This window comes from Alexandromys fortis, unplaced genomic scaffold, assembly GCF_014885135.2.
Source record: "Alexandromys fortis isolate MF-2015 unplaced genomic scaffold, M_Fortis_MF-2015_v1.1 scaffold_65, whole genome shotgun sequence".
NCBI classification, from domain to species: domain Eukaryota; kingdom Metazoa; phylum Chordata; class Mammalia; order Rodentia; family Cricetidae; genus Alexandromys; species Alexandromys fortis.
This window is the reverse complement of record NW_026067986.1, coordinates 4,463,984-4,488,193: the sequence shown is the minus strand read 5'-3', so window position 1 is coordinate 4,488,193 and position 24,210 is coordinate 4,463,984. Positions and strand designations below refer to the sequence as shown.

The following is a 24,210-nucleotide window of genomic DNA, read 5'->3' as shown; positions in this document are numbered from 1 at the left end:
TTTTTACTTTCCTAGCATTTCAAATTTTACAAAAATGGTTCACAATAACAATTCCATACATGCACAAAATAATTTTATTACTGAGATTCCCGTCCCTCTCTTCCCCATACCCCTGCCCGCTTTCCTGGCAGTTCCCTTCAACTTCCATGCGCCCACCATGGTCTGCACACACGGTGCATTTTGTGTAGACTGCGCCCTTCTCAATAGGGACACGTTTGTTCTGTAACAACATTTAACTCACAGCTTTACTTACTCTGGATTCTTTACTAGGAGGGTCTGGATGAAGTCCGTGGCCAGTTGTGAAACTGAGGAGAAAGTTTCTTCTGAATAATCTACGTTGACTTGAGAAATATTCAGGTATGTTTCTTGATTATCTTCTCCTACAAATGGTGATGTGTGAGTTAACAACATATATGCTATGACGCCAATATTCCTGAAAGACATGAGGGAGAAGAAAGCTTAAAAGGTCTATTAATTTAACAATGTTTATAGATAATACAGTTAATAGCACACAAGTTCCTGTCCTCAAAACTGGCAGTAAAAAAAGACTTAAATTGCTTCTAGAGATTACTGTATTATAAAACCTAAAATAGTTACATTACTTCCATTGGCCTCACAAAGAAAACAGAGTCCACATATATGTCACATATAATATCAACATAATCCAATGAAAATATTATTTTATCTACAGTCTATACAACCTTCGGTATAGACACATGATGGGAACATAAGACAGTTGCATTTTAAGTCTGTCCAATTACACAATAATGATATAGCCAGGGTTTTGTGCAAACTCAGTCTGCAAGTTTGGCAAAGCCCAAGGTTGGAAGGGCAAAAACTTTCAAATGTAAATATGTTAAGGACAAGGCTGGTCAGGAGCTAGAACAAGACAACACAGCAGACTTTACACATGTATCAGTACTCAGATCTTTGTATCGTTACAAACCCATTAGATTTAAAGAATCAGGAGAGTAAGGCTAAGGTAAGTCAGTTGGTCTGTTGTGGCAACAGAAATTCCATTGCCCATCCTAGTGCTGCCTCCTGTGAGGTCTCTCTGAGACCTCAAACCCCACAATTCCCTAGAAGTGAACCAGGTGAACCATAAACTGAGCTTCTGTGTGCACCTGACCTCCTCCTGCTCAGCAAACACCATGCCGATCCCTTCTATACTCGCACAGCTGGGCAGAGAATCACCCCAAGCTATGATGGACACACCAGCCAGCTTCCTGAGTGTGTGTCACTGAGGCTTCCTAGCTCTTACTCAACTGAGGTGACCAGGGAGGGGAGTTTCTATCTCTGCACCTCTGGCTCAAGAGCTCACTGCAAAGGACAGGTAAACTGTCTTCAATGACCTCTCTGCAATAGCATCTTTGACAGAAAGCCTTATTCTTAGTATTAAACTTGCTTTTCTAAAAGCTAAGCATCTACTGTGCAGCTGTGAAGGGTGTGTCTAGATAACCAGTAGACTCTCACCACATGTCTGTCGCGGTGGTAATGGGGTCATAGTTGAGGATTTCTGGAGCTGAAAGAGAAAATTAAATTAAGACTCAACACGGGCAAACTTGAAAACAAAATAATCACCTTACATTAAATTACGACTTGATCTGGCTATGGAAAACAGAGTAAGAGAACGCCAACAGGAATGTAGTGGGGCTTTAATTATTTTGAGATTATTCACAGCTGACAGTGTGGAAATGACATGAAGAAGTGCTTCTGTTTCTCGCCTCTGCTTTCTGCCTATTTGCTACTGATTTCCCTTTTACGCTTTTCTCCCTGAACACAAAGTCAGTACAAACACGCACTGAGCTTTCTCCTGCACACAAAGTCAGGATAAACACGCACTGAGCTTTCTCCTGCACACAATCAGTATAAACACGCACTGAGCTTTCTCCTGCACACAAAGTCAGTACAAACACGCACTGTGCTTTCTCCTGCACACAGTCAGGATAAACACGCACTGAGCTTTCTCCTGCACACAGTCAGGATAAACACGCACTGAGCTTTCTCCTGCACACAAAGTCAGGATAAACACGCACTGAGCTTTTGCACGTAGCCAATGTCCTGTGAGCTGTTCTAAATGTGTAACCTGTTCCTGTATTCACTGCCCCTCATTTTTAATGAGTCATAACCATATTTGAACACATTAAACTTTCTGAATCAAATGAATCCTAGTACTGTGTGATCTAAAATACGTGAGGATTTTCTGTTTGTTTGGTGCTAAGTGAGCACTCTACCATAATAGTTAGCCACATCTCCACCATTAATATAGCTTTAAATAGGGATCTTTATACATTTCAAAATGATATAAAAATAAAATGCATTTCTTACCTAAGTATTCAGGTGTTCCCATGATTTCTCGAAGCTCACACGCATTCCCAATTTTTCGAGACATTCCAAAATCTACAATCTTTATGTCTCCAAGTGGGTATATACTGCTCAGTAGTATATTCTGCGGCTAAATAAAGCACACAAAGGAGATGAGCAAAGCACAGCAAAGGGGGCTGGCCCTAGACTGTGGGTGAGTGAGTCTACCTTGCTGCTCGGCTCTATGCATCCTTACAGTACTTCAGCCAACACCACTCAACTGCCAGTTAGGAGAAGCCCACATTTAAAGACGAAGAAAGTAAAAGGCGGCCAGAAGGAGTTTCAGTTTGTAAGACGTTGGGCTCATTATGACATATGGACTATGTAGTTATAAAGACAAGAACACTAAATTCTGCCCACAAAAAGTTCAAGTGGTGAACACACACACACACACACACACACGCACGCTCGCAAACATGCAGTCTTGGCGGTAGAGACGACGATGCTCAGGCTGAGTGCCAATGAGAAAGGAGCTCTGGGAGACTGCAGGGTAAGCATGCAGCAGTTACACGCATATGCATGTCCAGGGCAGAACGTGGTTCTATACAGTGTGACAGACGGTCCTAGACGAGCTGGGCCTGACTGTCTCGAGGTGTATGGCTCAGATAATAAGCTGTATCTGTATATACGTATGTGTCCTCCGCTGTCCCCAAGAGCCACATGACTTGACTTTATTACGTAGGTATGACAAAGCACCCTACCAGAACCCATTATAAATGCAGAAGTGTTGCTCACAAAGTCTGTGCAAAAATCCTAACAGTCTTTTAGCTTAGGGACTATGCCAGGCTTCCCGTTAAATCACAAGAGACGACTCTAGGAGACAGGTAAACTCTGCTGTCAGCTTCATGGTTGTAGTGTGAAAAGCCAGGTTTATAGGCCACCCCGACTTCAAGTGCTCGGTGGTGCCGTGGGACAAAGACCAAACAGACTCACAGGTGATCATCCTGGCACTTACTATGCTACCCTTCCCCAACCACGTGATTATAGGAGAAATGGCAGGGAGGCCAGATGATAAAAATTTCCTCCCCCTCCACAGGGAAACAAAGAAAAATGTGGTTTTTGTCTTTGTTCTGCTTTGTTTTGTTAAGGGGATGGGATAAAGAGCTGGGCAATGTACATTTAAATTTATAGAACTTTCAAATGGTACAGAATCCACAGGTGGAAATTAGAGACAGGTCTGGGTTATGCTAGGCACCGATTTTGGAATTATATTATGAAGGTGGCAGAGGAACCCAAAGGCTCATGCAGGCCAACTATACACAGAGAGAATCCACGGGGTAACAAACGTGTTATTTCGGATTACAAGGCCTGGGAGCGACTGTGCAGGAAAGACAGACCATGGCTCTGGGGACTGACTGGGTGAGAACTCTGACTAAACTACAGAGACAGACCACATGACACCTCAGAGAAAGGGGAATGAGATGCAGAAGCAGGACAAGGAACAACAGGAGGGGATCAGGCAGTCATCAGAACCAATCACTTCAAAGGGAGGAGGAGCCAGGCAAGGTGGATGTGCCTTGGAGCAGGCTGGATGGATTACATGTAAGGGTGCTAGATTTTAGGTGGTATATTTCATGCTTAGCACACAGTCAGCCTCTCCTGACTCAGTACAAAGCAAAGCCCAATGCAGCCCTACCCCAGCAGAGGCACCCACGGGTCTAGAGGACCTTGACAGGCCCTCTTTCTACCAAGGCCAGCCTGACACTGAGCGACCAAGGACAGATAAAGAACAGCAATGTTAGTTTAAATCACATTACCATACCTTTAAGTCAAGGTGAACAATGTTATTCTGATGTAGATAATCCACTCCTTCAAGTATTTGTTTAATGAGCCTGACAACATCATTTTCAGATACCATTTCAGCCACCTCAGGTAAACACAGGTTTAATATTTCTCCACCTGCAGCACTGAAAGAAAATTCAAAAAGAACTATTAAAATCATTTATCTAAAAATAACCTTTAAATATTGCATACCCATTAAGCAAATGTTCATGCAAACGTCCATGCTTGTATAGCATCTCCGTGGCTGTCAAGACTAAGAAAGTTGTTGTATGTAGGGTATGGTGGTCTCAAACCTACGTTCCAAGCACCAATACTTTACACTGCCGCTGTAAGCTGTCACAGATTAATCTGCACATAGCATGCCAAGGAAAACCACGAGAATTTGCTGCTGACACTTGGTTTATGACAACATAGGAAAAAATATCCGCTGGTAAGGAACATGTCTGAAGGTGCCAATGACACACCCCACTCCATCCTACCCACTCAACAGTGATACCCCCCCACTCCATCCTACCCACTCAACAGTGATACCCCCCCACTCCATCCTACCCACTCACCAAAACCTTTTGAACATTCACAAAAACTAACTGTATTGTCTGACTTGACGTATCATAATAAAGGCAATGTTCCCCGAGGTCTCTGGAGGAAGAAGCAGGAATCCACGGTGTAGATGGCAACACATCTACCCCTCCTTTCTAGTTCCACTATTTACTGTAACTAAAAATGCCACTCAAGAACAGAGTGGCCCAACTGCATTCCTGCAGTGGCACCGAGATGAGATTAGCAATACAATACTGCAAATGCAATTCTCAGAAGGTGAAAACAGAGAGATGACACACGAAGTTCTCAGAACTTGTGTGCTAGGCACTGTACAAGGTGCAGATGTACCACGAACTGAGAAAACCATTGGAAGCAAGACACGGGTCAGCGGGTACTTGTGGGGGCGCCACAAAATCAAGACTGCGTATTGTGGCTGCTGCTAAATTGGCTAGCACAGCGGACGTTCCCAATGGACAGAACTCTGTAACTTCCCAACAAAAAGCGTGTCTCGTCTCATTCCTGCACAGCTGCAGCTATTGCTTGTTAATTACGAGCAACTTCCCCTTCAGGCTGCTCTGTTTCAAGGGCAGCGTTTGTCTCATGGCTTCAAAAAACGAGTCAGTTTATGCCATAATCAATTTCAGTTTGCTTAAAACTCAGCACTTCAGGTGTCCGTTTAGAAAACGTGTTCCCTTACTACTTTTTGAAGGTATTCTCCTCATTGCCTGCACACACACTTTTAAAGCACTCAGTGTGGGCAAAGTGGGGATGTGGTGGCTTGTCTATTCTCAGAACCCTAATTCATAAAGAGATGCAACAAGACCACCTCAGCAAAGCAGCCAAAGAGAGGACTGGACAGTCACTGATACATTTAACTGGAAGGTAATACTTTTATGTGGGCTATGTGTTTCGATAAAAATAAGAAGATCTAAAACTTACTTACGAGTGACAAGGTAATTAGAAGAACCCCACTTTGATTTACAAAAGTAAACAATTTGGTTTTTAAAAAAGGTTTGGATTGAGACAAAACAGCAAAATACAAAAAAAAAAACCTCAATAGAACTCGAAGAACTCCTAGCTATATTAATTGCTAAAGGAAGTTTTATGGGTATTTATAAAGTCAGCAAATGCAGAAACTCAAAAAAGGTCTTTCTAAAATGATCATGGGGGTTCAGACACTGTATATAATAGTTAGACATGCATTATTCTTTGAGCCAGCAATCAGCTCCCAGATTTACCTGAAGATAAAGCCTCCGTGTAAGACAGCGGAATAAAGCGCTAAGCCATACATGGAGTCCTCTGGAATCAGCCATCCATGGGGACATGGCAGAGAGACACAGCAGGAGCTTACAACCCCTGCCCATCAACACACATACTTGCACGCACACACAAGCGCCAAACATTTTTACATGTCTGAGTTTTAAATTGTGCATACCTTTTTTATAGTTAAAATGATTTTTAATAAGGTTTTTTTTTTAATGAAATCCCAACACTGAATATAAACAGAAGCAAACGTACCTAACCTAACCCTATAACTGACTCTCTGAAAACATGCCATAGCAGGCAATACTTTAGTTTAAAAGAACAGCAAAAGGGGGGTGGGAATCTTGTCACTTGCTGCTAGGTGTGGTCTTAGCAGGTTTATTCTGAACTGCCATATACCACCCACTGCAACCAGGGTGTCATGCAGAGTGGGCTGACCTGGTTCAGCTGGGGAAGGCTCAAGGGATCTTAGTGTGCAGAGCCAGGAAGTCTCCAGACACTAACTCAATCTCATTAGACAGAACGGGTCGGAGATCTAAAGCCTACCTGACAAATGTCAATCTTTGATAAACTTGGCATGAAGGAAAATCATGGAAGAAGCTGATTAGGCCCACTAATTGATCATAATGAGTTACCTTTACTTGATGCTAGCTAACAGTTCAACGAAACCATGAAAACATAGTGAGAAAGGGGAAAGGAACACTTTTATCAGAAGAACGCCAGCTTAAATAAATGTAAATACACAATTTACGTAAATACATGCAGAGAGAATAATGGGATTAGAATGAAGCACGTCCTGACATCCACGGTGACTGCTAAGGCCAGCAAGCATGTCAAGGAGAAGGGCATTTACTAGGTCATCGCTCAGATCAGTGACAACTGCAAAGGGAGGCTGTCCCTTCATAACGAACGGGAGACCTGGCAGACCGCAGTACTCATCTCCAAATCTAACAAGACCAGCTGATGCTGATGCTGATGCTGATGCCACCGGATGTGACGCACTAACAGTGAAGACGGCACAAGGTCAACAACCGAGGAATCAAAGCAAAGAATGCGTGAATGTCAACTGTATTATGTTTCCAAGTCTTCAGAGATGTGAATTTTGTAGAAAAAACGTGAGTACATGGGATGGTTTGTGGTAGGAATTTAATCTGTAAATTATCAGAGGAAAAGACTCCACCATTTCATTTTCACTGTAAGACAAAAGACATATGTCTCCTTGTTACAGCAAATCTGTCTGGCCAAACTGTTGGAATTATATGAAAACGCCCAGGGTGGCTGCCACCCCAAAAGTGATAGACACAATTAAGCCCCAATCCTAGCAATAAATTTTAGTCGTAGCCACTTTATGAGATTAAATGTACTAATCTACTCAAACACTTGCTGAGAGCTCGTTATATTTCAGCCAGGCAGTGAGGTCACAACAATTTTCCTAAGTCATTGGGAGAGGTCTCTGGACCCATTTCCGACTGTAAACGCAGGCTATGCATGACACGCATCGTGTTTCTGAGAGACTCTTGCTGCTTCACCTGAGCTCCAGCAGGACTGACAGACACAGTCAGGGTCCTGTACGGACTCATCCTCCAGCCTTTCCTTAACTGTTTCCATGCTAGCTGCCTTTCCCAAAGCTTACAGGAAGGCAGCTCTATTTAGAGGAAAGGCTGCTAAGAATCTTTGACAAGAGTCATCATAAACTATATGAAAACTGAAGTGGCGTTGGTCTCCTAGTCTTCTCTGTCAGCTGACCTTAAAAAAACAGCACTTTCATCCACAAATTAATTCTAGCCACATCTATTTCCTTCCACAAAACAATTGGTTTTCAAAAACTATATAAACAAATCTCCACTTCCTTACAACATCAGCACTAAAATAAAAGCCCTGGGAGCTGGGGAGGTGACTCAGCAGGTGATAGGCTTGCCACAGGAGCATGAGGGAGTTCTGGCCACCAGGCAGGTGTGGTGGCCCACCTGCAATGCTAACGCAAGGGGGGAATCTCAGGAGCCAGCAGGCCAGGCAGATCAGCAGAAACGGTGAGTTCTCGGTTCAGTGAAAGGTCTGCTTCTATACATAAGGTGGAGACCAACTGAGGAGGGCAGCTAAACTCTATCTCCAATCCCCACAAGCTTGTGTGCTACACACACACACTCTCTCTAGACACATAATTGTGCAAATAAAATAGGACAAATATACTTACAAATTCAACGGGCAATGATGTACACAGGCAGGCAAAAAGAATCACTATAGTTTGTAGCCTTATTTTCTCTAAAATAGCACTTTTCTTTAATAGTTTGTGCTAAATTGGCATAAATTACTTTATTAAATTTAATTAAAGCATCATTACTCTATTAAAACCTATCAAAACCTGAGATAAACTCAGTATTAATTTACCTGATCTCTTTCCAGTGTTGTTTATCTTCAAAAAAATTCTAATTGTTTGTACTGGATGTTAATCTGTGCGTCAGCAGGCCATGGCAGTCTACTGTGCATTTTGGTGTTCCCAATGTTTTACTAACAAGAGATTTTCCCCTCTCTTTTGGCCATAGTCCCTGACAGTCCTTTCACACTGTATGTACTATACATATCTTAGTGACGCTGGAGGCACACCTCTGGGCAAGCTTCTTCTTCAATCATTTTCTTAGGCATGTTTTATTAAAAAACAGGTTTGGTTTTAGTTTTCAGTCATAAAAATTACTTCCATTTTATTTACCATTATTTTCTAGAAGAAAATCTCAATTTGTTTACTTTCTATATGGAATCAAATTCTTGCAAATATATTCCCAAATTATTATATTGTCTTTTGTTTATTACCTGCTGTTAATTAGTTTTGGTATGTAAGTATGAAGCTAAACATTTAGTCTTGTCAAAAATGTACAAACATAAACGAATATTTTTTAACAAGCATCTATAAATTTTGTCAGACTGTTATTATTATTATTATTATCTCTGCCATTTCATACCACGTTCCACCAATTATAATAAACACTTAAGTGCATGAGGACGCACACACTTACTATTCTAACACCAGGATGATTTCGGTGGCCGTCTCGTAGACCTCGTGCAGATTGATCACGTGGGGACAGGCCCTGGCCAGCTCCAGCACGGCTATCTCATGCAGAATCTCTGCCCGGCAATCCTGGCCTCTTCTCCTCTTTTTCAGAAATTTTGCAGCATACTCTTGGCCCGTAGATTTTGATATACATTGTCTAACAACAGCAAATTTTCCTCTAGAGAGAAAGAAAAGGGCGGTTTTATATCTTCAATTGAGAGTGAATTCGTTCACATCTGCGCCATTTTTTCCTCTATAAGCTGAATCAAATACCGTATGTTCTTTTATAAAGTCTACAAAGCGACCACATAAAATGCAGAAGACTAACTATCTCAGCAGGTTAATCAATTTATTTTCAGTATTAGTGTGACACAATTTTAGCATACCTGATAGTTTTGTTTGCCTACCAACTTCATGCTCCTAATAGACACCTAAGAGATATGGAGTCTATTCAAATGCATTTTTTGATCGGCAAAGAAATTCGGGGTTATCAACAGTTTGGCACAAGCACACCAGTAATGCCACGCTAATCTTTCTAAGAAAGTACAAACGCTTTTATCTCTCTAACAGAAACACTCAGCATCCTACCCAAAGTTAAAGCACAAAGACTCTTCCTCCTGGTATATGCATCTATTACAGCATTTAGTTTACAAAGATGTAAAGTTATTTTGAAGCAAGGATTATTTTAAGAACTAATAAAAGCTATTGATTTGTACACTCCAAAAAATGCATACATACCCTCAAATAAGAAGGTTTACATTCCTTTCTGGAGGGTTTTCGGGTCGAAGCCTATTGTAAACCCTCTTTTTCAGGGTTTTAGGATAAAACCTCACCTTGTAAAGTTTAGTAACAAACTAGGAAGCCAAGAGAGCTATGTATCTGAAAGACACAGTTTGCAGGTGTGATGACATCACGACGCTAGTCATGTGACAGATTGTGTCCTTTTTCAGATTGAAGCCTATCACAAACCTTTCCAGGCCTTACTCTGAAAGACCCCAATTTAATAACCTCCATGTTAAGAATAAACCACACTATGGTTTCTGATACCACCGGTACAAACAAATCTTCACAAAGCACGTGATTTTAACCCCACTGCTGCAGTTACTCTCAGAGACAGACTTCTAATGGATGGTCAGCTGGTAGTGGGGTCAACCACTTAACCCAGGTGGTGCTCACAGTGTGTGGGGTTAGGAGAGTAAGTGGCTTGACTGGATTTTATCTTTTACTCCCAAGAACCAAAATGACAGATTTCTCCTCACTGCTTCCTAATTACCTCAAAACCAGTGTTAATAATCTAAACTATATAGCTAATAATTAGAAATAAAATGTACAAGCTATAATCTGAACCCTACGTTTATTAAAACATACTGTAACTAAATAATGCTACACATACAAACCCGATTCTTTATTGCTGAGTGCCAGGAATTAAACCATGAAATATGAATTCCTAGCTTTCTTGTCTCCCCTTAAAATGACTTTGCTTCTCTATTAACTTTCACATCTACTAATTCTTACTGAGATATGGAAGCAAAAACTTGTCTAAAACAGAGAGGAAGTTTGGGGTTTTATGATAAAAAAAAAAAAAAAAACCCTCACCTTGTAAAGTCTAGAAACAAACTAGGAAGCCAAGAGAGCTATGTATCTGAAAGACACAGTTTGCAGCTGTGGTGACATCACGACACTAGTCACGTGACAGAATCTAGGCACTAGAATCACTTCAAAAACAAGCAGCAAGATGAACGAGTTTCACCTGCTTTTACCTCACTGTTTCTGGCTTTCCTGAGACTTCCTACTCTTACTCCATGAGCCAGGACAAAGTTGGGCAAATGTCATGGGCAATGAATGGTCACCTGTCATGTTCACTGCTAAGGAAAAGCACCACGAGCAAAGGAAACATTTCTGACCTCATTAATCAAGTCTATAAAAATCTATATTCTGCAAACTAACACACAATAGCATGTGATAAGCAGCAGAGTTTGTGGACCTACTGTGATACTACACATTATGCTAGGTTTTTAAATCCACAGAGGATTTTTTTTTTTAAGAAAGGGTTCTTTGGGTAGCTTTGGCTGTCCTAGTACTCACTCTGTAGACCAGGCTGGCCCACACTCAGAGCCTGTCTCCACCTCTGGAGTGCTGGGATTAAAGGTGTGCACTACCACATTTGAGGTCTTGATAAGTTATATCCATATATTAACACATAATCACACATGCATAAAGTCATACATACTGTGAAAAAAGATAAATATTTTTGCATAAATATTAGAGGCCTTAAGGGGAACAATCTAGTATCTGTTTTACATCTTAAGATGCTAGTTGCAGTTTAGGTTAGAAGTATAAAAATAATCTTCAATATATAATGTTCCTGTACCAAATTTAAGACAGAGTCAAGAAAACTTAAAACCTTAATAATACCAGTCCACACACACCTTCAGAGGGCAGAGCTGACTAGTTTTCCCGCAGAGAAACGTCTACCCGGTACTCTCTGCATCTACAACACACAATAAAATATGAAGGGGGGAGGGGAAGCCACAGAGGAAGCTGACGTTTGAATCTGCCTCACCCTTCTAACCACAAGGCCCATGAAACTTTGCCTCAGCTGGGGGAGGGGTGGAAAAAACTTATCCAACATGTTAAAAAACAGGAACCATGCAGTTTTTTGAGAATAGTGAAAAATGAACTTAGACTTACTTTATACAGTTTCCTTTGTATTGCTAAAGGGAAACACACTCTCAAACACTGACATTTTAAAATTAAATTTTAAAGTCAAGCTGATACAGAAAGATAACTCTGTAGCTTTCTACATGCTGGAATTATGTTTATGTTACAGAATGCGCAGGCCGCCCAGAGAAACATTCTCAGAGCCCCAGACTCACTTCACAAGGGTCACACACTAAGACTGGTTGTGAGCTTGAAAGGATCTTCTTAAAGGACAGAAAATTAAAAAATAATGATTTTTAATTGCCAAGGTTAAAAATTAAACGCATCTGTATCTCCCATGGGAGTCATTGGCCCAAAGCAATTCAAAAACGCAATTTAGGTCTCTTCCATGACGACATCTGATGCCGGCATTTTAGCAGTCTGACTCGGTTTTAATCAGCTCCTAACATGAGCTTTTGCTTTAAAATGTTTAAAAGCAAACTAACTGCAACTCATGGTGGCTCCTTATGGCACTGCCTCTGTAAGACATTGCTCAGAGTGGGCCCACTCGCGTTCTCTACAGAGCTAAAGGGAGGAACCCTCAGGAGCTACTATACCTATTATTTTTCAAAGTTAACCTAATAAAGTTACTCATCCAAACAGTAACCTAGAAAAATAGGTGAGAAGGCTTCTTTTGGTATAGATTAAACGGGTCATGGTCTAAGTATCTGTTCAGAGCAATTTCCAGACATTTGGCAATAAGAGGCAACTTGAACATACTCAGTCTATCTTCTCAACTAAGAAAGAAAGAGCACACAACTAAGACTATCACACAAATTCTGATCCAGAGCCAAGGCAGCTCGAGGAGCTCCTAGCTCAGGTGGAAAGACATCACTCTGTACGACACAGACTGGACATGTGCAGTGGACAAAGGGGATGAGGAAAGGGAGGAGAGATAGGAGCAATGTACAGGAGGCAGACAGGCACCTAATGGCATGCTGGGTTTCTTCACTAGTCTGCTTACAACCCCAAGAGGAAGCTACTAACAATGCTGTGTCGAATACAGGCTTCTCTTTTCAACAGAGACAATCAGAAGCAGAATGAGGTCCAGAAGAGGGAAACTGCACCAAGGAAGGCTATCTGGATATTGGATCACCTGATAAGCACTTAAGGGAACCAGCGATGTTCGGCTCTGTTTAAACGTTTGAGAGACTGCTACCTCAACATATACTGCGTGCAGCTACAAAAAGAAAACTGTGTCTGTCAAATAGAGATTAGCAGAGCAGAAAGCAAAATATTCTATAGCGATGAGAGAGGGGTTCATCTTTATGTTATGAAAGCAGGGCTGTGTGCGACAGCTGAAAAAGTAGAAAGCCAGGGCTAGCTTCTACTAAACATTGACGACGCCAGCAAAGAATTGGAGTTCACGGTCAGCAAATCTGAGGTTCCACACAGAGATTTTTAGGCTAAAGTAAACATATTAGTTTACTGTCTATCCACTGACAAAAACAGACTTTCTAGATCGCTGTAGCGTAAAACAAAACACTGACCTCCACATACATACATACATACATACATACACACATACATACATATACATACATACATACATACATACATATATATATGACCGCGGTCGTCTGCCCTTCACCACCACACTTAATTTAAACCTAAAGAGACACAGGACAGATAAATAACTGGGCACAGCTTTTCTATTCTCAAGCGTATCAAAACTGCTGCAGTACTAAGTGTAAAGGGCACCCTTGGCCATGAGAAAGATGTATCTGATTAAGCCAAGGCAGAATTCATAGAGCGTCTATTTATAGGACACCAGCTCTCTGTGATATAAATTGTGATATCAGACAGGAGTCAAATATTCTTCGTTTATGAAAGTGTGTGTGTGTGTGTGTGTGTGTGTGTGTGTGAAGCATCTTTCTATTTCTCTCTTACACAAACACCAGAAATGAAGACAAATGTATTAAAACCACAGCATATAACACCGCACTAAGCACTTCACAAACATTAGGTGACTTAACCCTGAAAATTCTAAATGAGTTACACGTGAGCATCCACGTATGATCCGCATCTCTTCTTGAGAAGATGAGACCGGCACTTAGAGGTACGTTTAACAGCTGAAGTCACCCAGACACCAGTGGCAGAGCCCAGATGGGGGCCTGGCAGCCGAAGCTGCCCCTTCCCACTCACAGACGCAGGAAGAGCTGAGCTCTGAAGCTGGGTGGGCCCTTGGATATGAACTCCTCCACAGATGGGACTTTCTAGTCCCCCAAGAGAGCAGAGGTGGCGGCTTTCCTTTCTCATTACCGATAGTGGTCCATGTGAGCTTTAGAGCAGAAATAAAACATTTGAATTTAGACAGCTTTCATATCAAAGTCTCCTTACCTCCCGAGTTCTTTCGACATAAGTGTATAGAAATTATTAAATTTTTCCGTCTTCATTGGCGTTTGAGGAGTGGTGGTCAGCAGGCCGGAGACACTGCGGCAATCGAATCTTCTCCGAGACATGGTAGATGACGGCAGGTCTGCTTCTCTGGGCACACACTTTTACCTGTTAGAAGGGGAGACAGGAAGAGAGGTTGTCACTGAAATGTCACCAAGAAAGAGAGACATTATCTCAGGCAGGATGTGCACCACAGCGCACAAGTCCAAATATAGTATTGAGACGCGACCACAGTGCAGATAGGCTCATTTCAGAAACCATGCTATTCACACGGAGAAAACGCTACAAGCTTAAACTGGTATCTCCTCCTCTATGGCACAGAAACAAAGCTACCGACCTCACTTCTAAATGAAACTGCTATGAAAACAGTAAAAATCAGATGATTAAAATGGAACGAGGTGATCATTATTTGATTTGTGAACGACCCTTCTTTAAAGTGACAGGTTTCACACACCTGTGCAATTTAGCGTAGCAATGTAAAGACTGTGTTTTAACTTCATATGATCAAACAAGCTTGGGGGCAAGTTCACATTTTGTGAACTATATTACAGTCCTGTGAAACACAAAAATAGAACTTGTTCATGGACTGGCTACTTTTCAAAACTAAATCTAGAAACTCCCTTAGACCTGAAGAGTTCTTCCTAGGGCAGAGCCTCAACGCTGAGTGGGCCGTGCAGGAAAACTAATTTCGCTGGGTCAGGGACTGGCCAGAGATAATCACCAACCCAGAGTTCAAATCCGCATCTGAGCTCAGACTGTCTGAAGCTTCGTGTACTTTATGTGGCCATGTCTGGTGTGAAATTCCTGCTTCATATTAACTAATATTAAAGCTTTATGAAGCCTCACTACTGAACTGCTGGTTTGTATGAGCTGAACTCGTGTAATTACGGTGGCCTCTGCCTAAGGAAAGGCCAGGAATCAGTCGGCTAGCATCCTCTAAAACCTCTAGACCGTTCCCACTGCCACATCCCCCGCCTCACTTCCTGCTTCAGAACTGTTTTTTTTTTTAAATTAATTTTGCATTTTAATTCAAATGCAAACTATCCTCTTCTGTATTTCAGCAAACAGGCAGTGTGACTGGAACACAGTTTCCTGTTCAATTCTCAAATCTGCAAACCGTTTCTCTGTAACCTTTGGTCCCATGGGAAAACTCTAGGTAGTTGGAGGAACATTTCTAGGAGTCTAAGAGCATCAACGCAGTACACTGAAAAACACACAGAGCTGAAACGCTCGGGTCTGAATTCCATTTACTCTTCATTACTGCCATGAGGCCGTGCAGTTTTAAGTTCCCGACTGTGTCAGTCTGGTTCTTGTCGCTATACTGGAGGGCCAATACAGCAATTGCCCTATTACTAAACAAAGAGCGTGTGTTTTGGCTTACAGTTCTGGAAGTAGAAGGCCAAGGAGCCTCAAATGATGTGGCCTTCTTGCTGGAGAGTCCATAGACATCACAAAGCATCACAAGAGACAAGGAGTGTGTGCACTTGTCTCTTCCCCTCCTTTCATAAAACCCCTAGATGCTTCATCACCATGGGGTTCTAACCTAAGGACCCTACCTAACCCTAATCACTTCCCAGTGGCTCTAACACAGCCTCAAGTCCTCACCCTCTCAACACCTCACAATGGCTGGGTGCGGTGGTGCGCACGCCTATGAACCCAGCACTCAGGAGGCTAAAACAGTCTGAAGGTTCAAGGCAGATAGGACAGCTGGGAGTCTGAGGCCAACCTGAACCACACGGAGTAAGAGGTCTACACAACAAAACCTCGTCTAGGAGGGAAAGGGAGCCTCGCAATGGGGATTCAACATGAGTTTGGGATCCTAACGGCTCCCGTTCTAGGGCAAACTACACCTTCCCTGTATTTGTTAGTGAAATATTAACCCCCAGTAACTCACACTCAAACTGCCTTTTCAGATAAGGGCGCTCGAGGCGCTAAGTTAAAATGGCCAGTAAGGTAGGCACTGACGCACTAAGACTTTGGTGTTCCTATAAGAAAACACATGAGGGCAAGGCAAGCAACAACACTGGCAGAAAAAGACCACCTAGGAAAGCCGCTGGTTTGGGTTTTGTTGTTGTTTGTTTGTTTGTTTGTTTGTTTGTTTTTAAGGGTCTCACTATGCAGTCCAGGTTAGCCTAGAAAGCTCTGTGTAATCCAGGGAGACCTTGAACTGTTATAATCCTCTCTCTCCTCTCTCTCTCTCTCTCTCTCTCTCTCTCTCTCTCTCTCTCTCTCTCTCTCTCTCTCTCCAGCTGGGATTACAGGCCTGTGCCATCACACCCGGTGGCGTGAACTTCATACTTTCCTAGTGCTGCAGTTCACGGGTCACATTTTATTCTCCGACAAATCAATGCAAGTATCAGTCTCTACGTGGAGTTAGGCTAAGGCTTTCCGGTGCCACCTTTATTTCGAGTCCATGCTTATGGTTACACTTCCATTATTCCCATTTCCACAAATAGAAGGCCAGTGCTCAGTCACTGACATAACTGGGCTGTAGTCCCGGCACCTTTCATCAACAAAAAAACATGGCAAGTAATCAGAGAGACAAATTTATGAGTTTTTTTTAATATAAATTTTAGATTCTAGGATATTTGCCTCTCATAGAAACTAAAACCAATAAACATTTTGTGAATAATCATTTTCTACTCTCAGTTTTCAAGAGGTAATACGATCCTTTTATGGCATGAAAGGTTTATGTTCAATTAAGCATAATTTCTGACTTTAAAAACACTGCAAAAATCTGAAACTATAAAATCCACATATTAACACTCAGCAAAGTTGCACTTTGAAAGATGACTTTTTACCTCATTAAGTACGAAATGAAAGACATAAAAGTTTATAGATCGTATGATAAATCAGTTCAGTAACCATTATTGGCCAGGTTTTTCAAGGTCTCAACATTTTCTTTGCTTTTACATATAGTTGGTGGTGTTTATTATCCAAACAAAGGTCAGTTCTCATACAGAGACCATGTACGACTTCAGGCTATAATCTAAATACAAATCAGTGTACTGTTTAATGTTATGCAGAAAAACACTAAGCATTTCTTGACTAGACTTAGTTCTCACTGTATGTAATGAGTCGGGAACATCTGGGGGAGAACGTTAGATCTGGAGGACGGGGAGTGCTGTGAAATACCCTCCTTTGGGCGAGACGTGGGCTGCACGGTTCAGCTCTTGGCTGCTGTGCTTACCTGCACAAGACCACAGTGAAAGTTCTAGCATGGGGAGGTGCTCCCGTGGCCCCACCCCTAGCTGAGGCTCTATCAGGAGTTGCTGACCTATTAGAAGAGGGAGCCCCTTTCCTCTAGAAGTGTGGTCACTGAAAATTCCCCATGTGCTAATTTAGCAGCCACGCACATACTGGCCTCAGTGAGATTAAATGAATAAATAAGACCCTAAAGTTAAGAGGAAGATGTGATGCAGTCCCGAAGAGAAGATGGAGGGAGGGGCGGGCACGGATACATTGGATACATTGTATACATGCATTAAATTTTCAGAGTGGGTATTGAGAAAAGTCAGCGCGATGGTGGCGCACGCCTTTAATCCCAGCACTAGGGAGGCAGAGGCAGGCGGATCTCTGTGAGTTCAAGCCTGGTCTACAGAGCTAGTTCCAGGACAGGATCCGTAGCCACAGAGAAACCCTGTCTCGAAAAACCAAAAATAAAAAAAAAAAAAAGAAAAGTCAGATACTGAGACCAAGAGTCCAAAGTGTGACATTCAAGTATACTAATGAGAATTAAGTGAGGCCAAGCCTGCTGTTTAGTTACATGAGGAAGAAGGGAACGTAGTTTCTTTTTAATAAAAGGAAGTGAAATGCACAATGGTAGTCTAAAGCAGATCCTATTGATCAGCCCACTTCAAGGACTTTCCTAACTGGTCTAAAGCAGATCTTATTCATCAGCCCACTTCAAGGACTTTCTAACTGGTCTAAAGCAGATCTTATTCATCAGCCCAATTAAAGGCCTTCCTAACTGGTCTTTGGCGTGTATTAACTTCATACCCTAGCAAATTCTTTAACACTCATATGATGGTCACCAGAAAGGATGAGTATAGCACTGATACTTATATGACAACAGATGTAGCCAAAAACAGAATTGGGCAATTGCAGTTTTCCAAATACATTTAAATATGCAAATGAGTTTGAATGCTCTGACTCATTTCATCGTGGCTCTATATCTCCTGGGATACAAGTTCTGCCGTAGGACAAGACTTTTCAAGAGACCAGACCATAGGCACATCTGCCTATTGCTAATACACCTGCACCGGAAGCTGTTGAAGCCTTCTTGTTTGCCTCCTCCTAATTTCCTTAAGAGCTGTCAGTCTAGGTATTTCCTGTTTCTCCTATCTCCAACGTAGCCTATCAGGGAGCACAAGTCATCTCTGGTCAACAAAGTCTTCACAAACGGTGGCTGCCTGTGATACAATACACATGAGGGCTGCCAGTCAGCTCTGCCTCTCCTTGTCTGTCCTCAAATGATCATCACGTTCTCATTTCTAATAAACAATCCAGAGATTTTCTCTTCTACAATTCATAGCTTTTATAGCCAATTCTAACCAAGAATGTAACATTCTAAATTCAAATTACCAATTTAGCTTACTCAATTTGAAATCACTGAATATTTTATCAAACTATAGCAATAAAGACATAGGGGACTTTGAACTCGTGTTCGTAAGCAATCACAGACACAACGCCAGGAGGCACAACGGAGACACAGTGAGATGTCAGTTGTGTACTCGCGTGGTACACACGCATGGGGTTACACACTCTTTCCAGTGTTTTCACTAACTCCCACTACAATAACTACAATAGGAATTCAGATAGGAATCGAGGAAGGAAGGAAGAGAGGAAATGTTAGATTCGGTCTGTGCCTGGGCTGAGCTGGATGGAGAAGACCCAGCATGATGAGCATTACATAAACAACCTTCCCCTTAGAACTTACTACTGCAGTACTCTTTCAAAGCTAGCAATGCAAAGAGCTTGTGAGTGCAGAAACCACAGAGTGCAATCCTGAACGCACTGAGAAATAAGTGGCCTGCGATGAGTCCTTTATTAGCCCCAGGAACTGTAACGTCAAAGACCCCGGAAGCTCAATATGCCCTAGCTCCGTGTCCTCTCACGCTTCAGTTTCCTATTTGATCTCCACTTCTTTGCTTTACTTCTCTGCCTGAAACATACATCCTACCTTTCCCTAAAGGGCTACTTCTTATGCATGCTCTGCCCCAGGAAGCTTTGCCTAAAACCCACAGGCAAGAGGACCCTGGACACAGCACCTGAAGACTGACCGTTAGAGAGCAGACACTTTGTGTCTGGGGACACCCACCGTTCACTTGAGCTCATGCACCTCAGCGCGGCGTCCCTAGTGAGGATTGAAAACATTTGACTACAAGTCTATAGGTAAGGCACAGCAAAATGTATGTCTGGGAACATCTAAGGGGTAGGCTGAGCTGAGATCATCTTGAATTGCAGTCCTGAAGCTTCCAGCGGTCTCTCATTATTTCAGCAGCTGACTAAATAACTAAGATTTCTCTTATAGACTGTCAGTTCAAAACGAGGTCATCACAAGACCCAGAAATGTGACAATTATCTTTATCATCTACTGTAATGCAAAACTGAAGAACCATTTAGTCTGTACTTACTAATTTTTGCCCAGGTGAGCCCCCCATTTGCACGTCAATATCTGGGTTAGCTAAGCGCTCCCTGAGAGCCCCACATTGTGCTGCCTGAAGACTGGCAAATCTAGATCTGCATGAAGGAAGTGTGAACTGCTATGGCAGGGGAGCAACTCCTTTCTCCTTCATGCGCACCAACAAGGCTGAGCTGCGTCCAGGAAAAGACAGACTGAAGATGTATTTACCTAGCATCCATAAAAACACAACTTCCTGCCATGTTGAGGAGGGATCTGCTTCAGTTGGCCAGGGACTTGAACACAGTCCTGCCGCAAGCAAATGTCGGCTCCCACGTGCTGTGTGTTCTGATAGGGTTGTGCTGTTTGTGTTTAAGTACTCAACAGCAAGCATAATTCGATAATTTAATCCCCTGAAGATCACAATAGGAAGCCAAGTGACTCTAGTCCAGCCCTGGGGTATGGTTTACACCAGGGTTGCGGTCCAGGCAAAGAACCCCAGCCTGACACCAGGCCAAGGCAGTTAAGGCCTGCGGCCACCTCTCCCCACCTTCAGAGAAGAATAGATCCTACAATTGTGAAGTAGGATGGAAGATGTTGAAAACCGGAAATAATGGAGGGCCAACAATTACAAGGAGCTTGTCACTCACTCATCAGGCGGAAAGCCGGGCTTCTGTTGTACAATAAATTACCACACCGTTTGCTAACAGCACAGCCAACACTGTTTGCTCAGTAGCTATCACAATGCAAAACAGAATCTAGCCTTAAAGGATTAGAGAGACCTGCCATCTCTCCATTCAAGTTTCTCAGTGCTTAATACGTCCTCTTCTGGACTAGCTGGAAAGAGCAAGGAAATCAACCAAACATATTGTGTATAAATATTTATAAGAGGACTCATTTACATGCATAAAATAACTGAATTAAATGCTCAGGTAAAACAAATAGAAGAAAGCAATTTAATGAAGGATGTTCTCAAAAATGCAACTTTTATCACAGCAACATCATAAAAGTAGACACTTGTGACTTGATTGAAAAGAACATTTCTCTGCTTTGAATCCAGCAAGAAAAGAAAACCTGTCTTTTTCTAGTAGTCTGGTATAGAAAATGTAAGATATGTATGGTTGCATGCACAGCTCTGTGTGTGGAGTCCACGAGGCCATATTCAATGCCCAGCACCCACCCCACAGAAACAATCAGCTCTGAGCAGCCACGGTGGCTGCACGTCTTTACTGTCAGCACTTGGGAGGCAACAGCAGGTGGCTCTCTTGAGGTCAAAGCCAGCCTGGACTACACAGGGGGACTCTGTCTCAAAGAGCAACACTCCTTTCAAACTGGGCTATATAGCTCAACAGCTAAGCGAATGCCAAGGTGCAGGAAGTAAGCATTTTAGACAAAGGGAGTGTGCATTATAATATATATGTTAAGGATAAAATGCATAAATTTGTAATTGATTTTCTTGATTTGAGTTTTAAACTGAGTCTCTAAAACTGAGAGCTTTTGACACAGAAATCCTGCTTTATAATTCTCAAACTGCTACAGAACAAAGCGTTGAAACAAATGTGCCTGTTCGCTCAGTACCAGTAAACTGTTCACTGTTGGCAGAGTTTGTTTGTTTGTTTTTGTTTTTTTCTTTCCAGACAGGGCTTCTGTGTGTAAGAGTCCTGGCTGTCCTGGAGCTCACTCTGTAGACCAGGCTGCCCTCAAACTCACAGAGATCCACCTGCCTCTGCCTTCCGAATGCTGAGAGTAAAGGCAAGCACCAACACTGCTTGGCTGTCAGTACAAACTTAAAAATGAAATTAATAAAAAAAATGCCTGCTATTAAATGCCTGCAGTTTCTATAGATGTCATTCACATTGATTAATGAGGTCTCTACTAAAATACCACTGCTACCTTAATCAAACTGTAATTCCTCTTTTTCTTTTTTATTACATGCAAGTGGAGAGGTCAGTGAGAGTAAATTCTCTCTTTCCACCATGCAGGTCCCAGGGGATCAGGATATTTGGGTTGGTGACAGGCACTTTTCCAGAAGAGCTTTCTCCCTGACCTGGAACTGTAATTTTTTACTTAATCCGAGAGAAACCGTCACCCAATGTGTCCACACACAAAAAAGATTTCCAAATGATTACAGAAATGTTGTTTCTCTAACTTAAACATACTGTCATGAAGGTAAATGTACTTTAAGAGTAAAACCTTCATTTTAGAAAATTATCTAAAATGTATGTGTATCTCAAAAAAATAACAATTACTTGAAATGTTAAAATCAGAAAATTCAATTAATATCAGAAAAGGGTTTGGGAGAGAACACAGGTCTAAAACTTGGTCACCAACTTTTTTGAAATATACACGATTTTAAAGCAGTGTGATTCAGTTTTTACGAAACTGTGCAAAACCATTTCTGGGCATCTCACCCTAAAGACGGTACAACGGTGTACCAATGAGAAAGTGAGTTTATTATCTCTGTGTAATAAAACTCTGCTCCTGGAGTTCAAAATCCCACGTTTCAAACGCCTCCAGTCGCCTATGTATCGCGGCAGACCTTGCCGCCCAAGGCACAGAGTCTCTGCTAGACTTGGAAAAACTTTTTTAAAAAGTCCACACGCTATCAAACCTGCCGGCGAGGCTCGGCGTTATCGGTGCCACGGATGTCAACATGACGTCAGCCCAACACTAGGTGAATGTCATCTACGGACCTGACGCTTGAGGGTGACCGAAATCACTAAACTTTCGGATGTATTCCTTCATCCCAACTTGCAAGCTGAAGCCAGCGCGCCTCTAGTCCCCCATGCAAGCCACCGAGACCGGCCGCAAGCCGGCTGGGGAGTTCCTCGCCACTTTGTCTCCACTCCTCCACGTCCCGAAGGGGGAAGCGGACGGAAGCGCCTTTTCCCACGGTAGGGCCGGGCGGGCCGGGAGACCGGTCCAGACCGCAGTCTGAGGCTCGGTCACCAGCACAGGGGAAAGCCGGACCGTCGGGGCAAACAGCTGCGGCTCCCCCACACCTGGGCTGACAGCGGCCCATGCGATGGCCGCCGAGTTCCTCCGGGGCTGCGGGCCGAGCGCGGCCGCCCCGACGGGAAAGCGTCCCGGGGCCGCAGCACGCGAGCCCGGGATCCACCACCGCGTCCACACACACTTCGTGGAGGCGATCGGGCAAGGCCCACGCTCCCGGACGGCCGCCCCGGCCCTCGGGCTCCCCCGCCGTGTCCCCCGCGCCCCGCACCCCCGACGCCGGCGGACGGACGGACGGTTCGGCCCGCCGCGGGCTCTGCCCCCCGACGGGGCGGCGGCTACCCAGGCTCACCTCGCTCTCTTCCCCGCTCACGGCGGCTGCTCGCCGGCGGCCGGGTCCCTGGGAGGCGACTCCCGGCGACGAGCGCCGCACGCACGGACGCCGACCGGCGCTTCTCACGGTTGAGGTTTGAAAAGTGCAGCCGCGTCTGGGGCCGCTGGACTTGGGCAGACTCCGCCCGCTCGCGCCCAAGAGCCAATCGGAGCGCGCGCGGAGGGTGGGGTCGTCACGTGGGAGGGCGGGGCGGGGCGCCGGCCGGCCGCGCGTGCTGAGGGGCGGGGCCTGGGCGGGGGGAGTGGGCGGGGTCTGGGCGGGGCGCCTGGCGCCTGCAGGCTCGGCTGCTGGCAGTCTGGGACTGCAGAGGGGGTGGGCGGGGGCGGGCGCGACCTTTTCCACCTCCTGTGGCCCCGGGAGGTGTGAGTCCCGAGACGCCAGAGAGGACCGAAGTCGGAGGTCTGTCTGCCTCTGTGACGACCAAAGTCCTGTTCTTTAAGTCTTCCTCTTCCTTACCACCTGAACCTACCCTACAAATAGAGATTTCTGTTTGCTGTCGGTTCGGTACAAGTTCACGGAACCATAAACTCGACCCAGGGATTTCCCGATTCTGGTCTCTGCAGCTGGGTGTCCTGAGACACTGGCTCGAGGCACTGTAGCAGAGGCCGAAGACGAACTAATTGCTAGTTTACTGAGCTAAGAGAAAGTATGAAAACCTGCGTCTGCCTGACATGCATTGCTAACTTTTTTATTTTTTTTTCAGCAGTGTTACGAGTCCAGAGAAAACTCGGGGCCTTTCACATGCTAAGCAAGGGCTTCATCACTGAGTTCCAGCCCCAGCCCCCAGGATCTTGAAGACATTGAAAAAATTGAAAGTTATGGGCTATAGATTTACATATGTATAAGATTCTAGATTGCTTATTTGTATATACACATAGAATCTAAAATTGGTGGAAGAGTATCTTTTTTTCAGTAGATGTGAAAAACTATTGGGGAAAGATATTGGAAGTGAGATCCTCATGTTTATAAAAGATCTGTGAGTTCGAGACCAGCCTGGTCTACAGAGCTAGTTCCAGGACAGGCTCCAAAGCCACAGAGAAACCCTGTCTCGAAAAACCAAAAAATAAATAAATAAAAGATCTTAGCAACATTTTTAAGGGGAGCTATTCTCCTTGGTCACATTTAACCAAGCTTTTCTCAGACCCCCCC

At 43.5% G+C, this 24,210-nt stretch overlaps 1 protein-coding gene across 1 annotated transcript in view; it reads right to left on the bottom strand.

Moving 5' to 3' along the window:
- The window catches only part of Stk17b (serine/threonine kinase 17b), a 28,453-nt gene extending 5,280 nt beyond the window's left edge, over nucleotides 1-23,173 (bottom strand). Inside the window, exons 1-7 of the mRNA XM_050159323.1 lie at nucleotides 23,020-23,173; nucleotides 14,036-14,200; nucleotides 8,961-9,173; nucleotides 4,127-4,271; nucleotides 2,329-2,455; nucleotides 1,474-1,522; nucleotides 254-433 (exon numbers count right to left, since the gene is read on the bottom strand). Coding sequence (XP_050015280.1) covers nucleotides 254-433; nucleotides 1,474-1,522; nucleotides 2,329-2,455; nucleotides 4,127-4,271; nucleotides 8,961-9,173; nucleotides 14,036-14,157 — 836 coding nt within the window. The 5' untranslated portion in view covers nucleotides 14,158-14,200; nucleotides 23,020-23,173. The remainder of the gene's footprint in view (nucleotides 1-253; nucleotides 434-1,473; nucleotides 1,523-2,328; nucleotides 2,456-4,126; nucleotides 4,272-8,960; nucleotides 9,174-14,035; nucleotides 14,201-23,019) is intronic.
- Nucleotides 23,174-24,210: the final 1,037 nt, after the last annotated feature.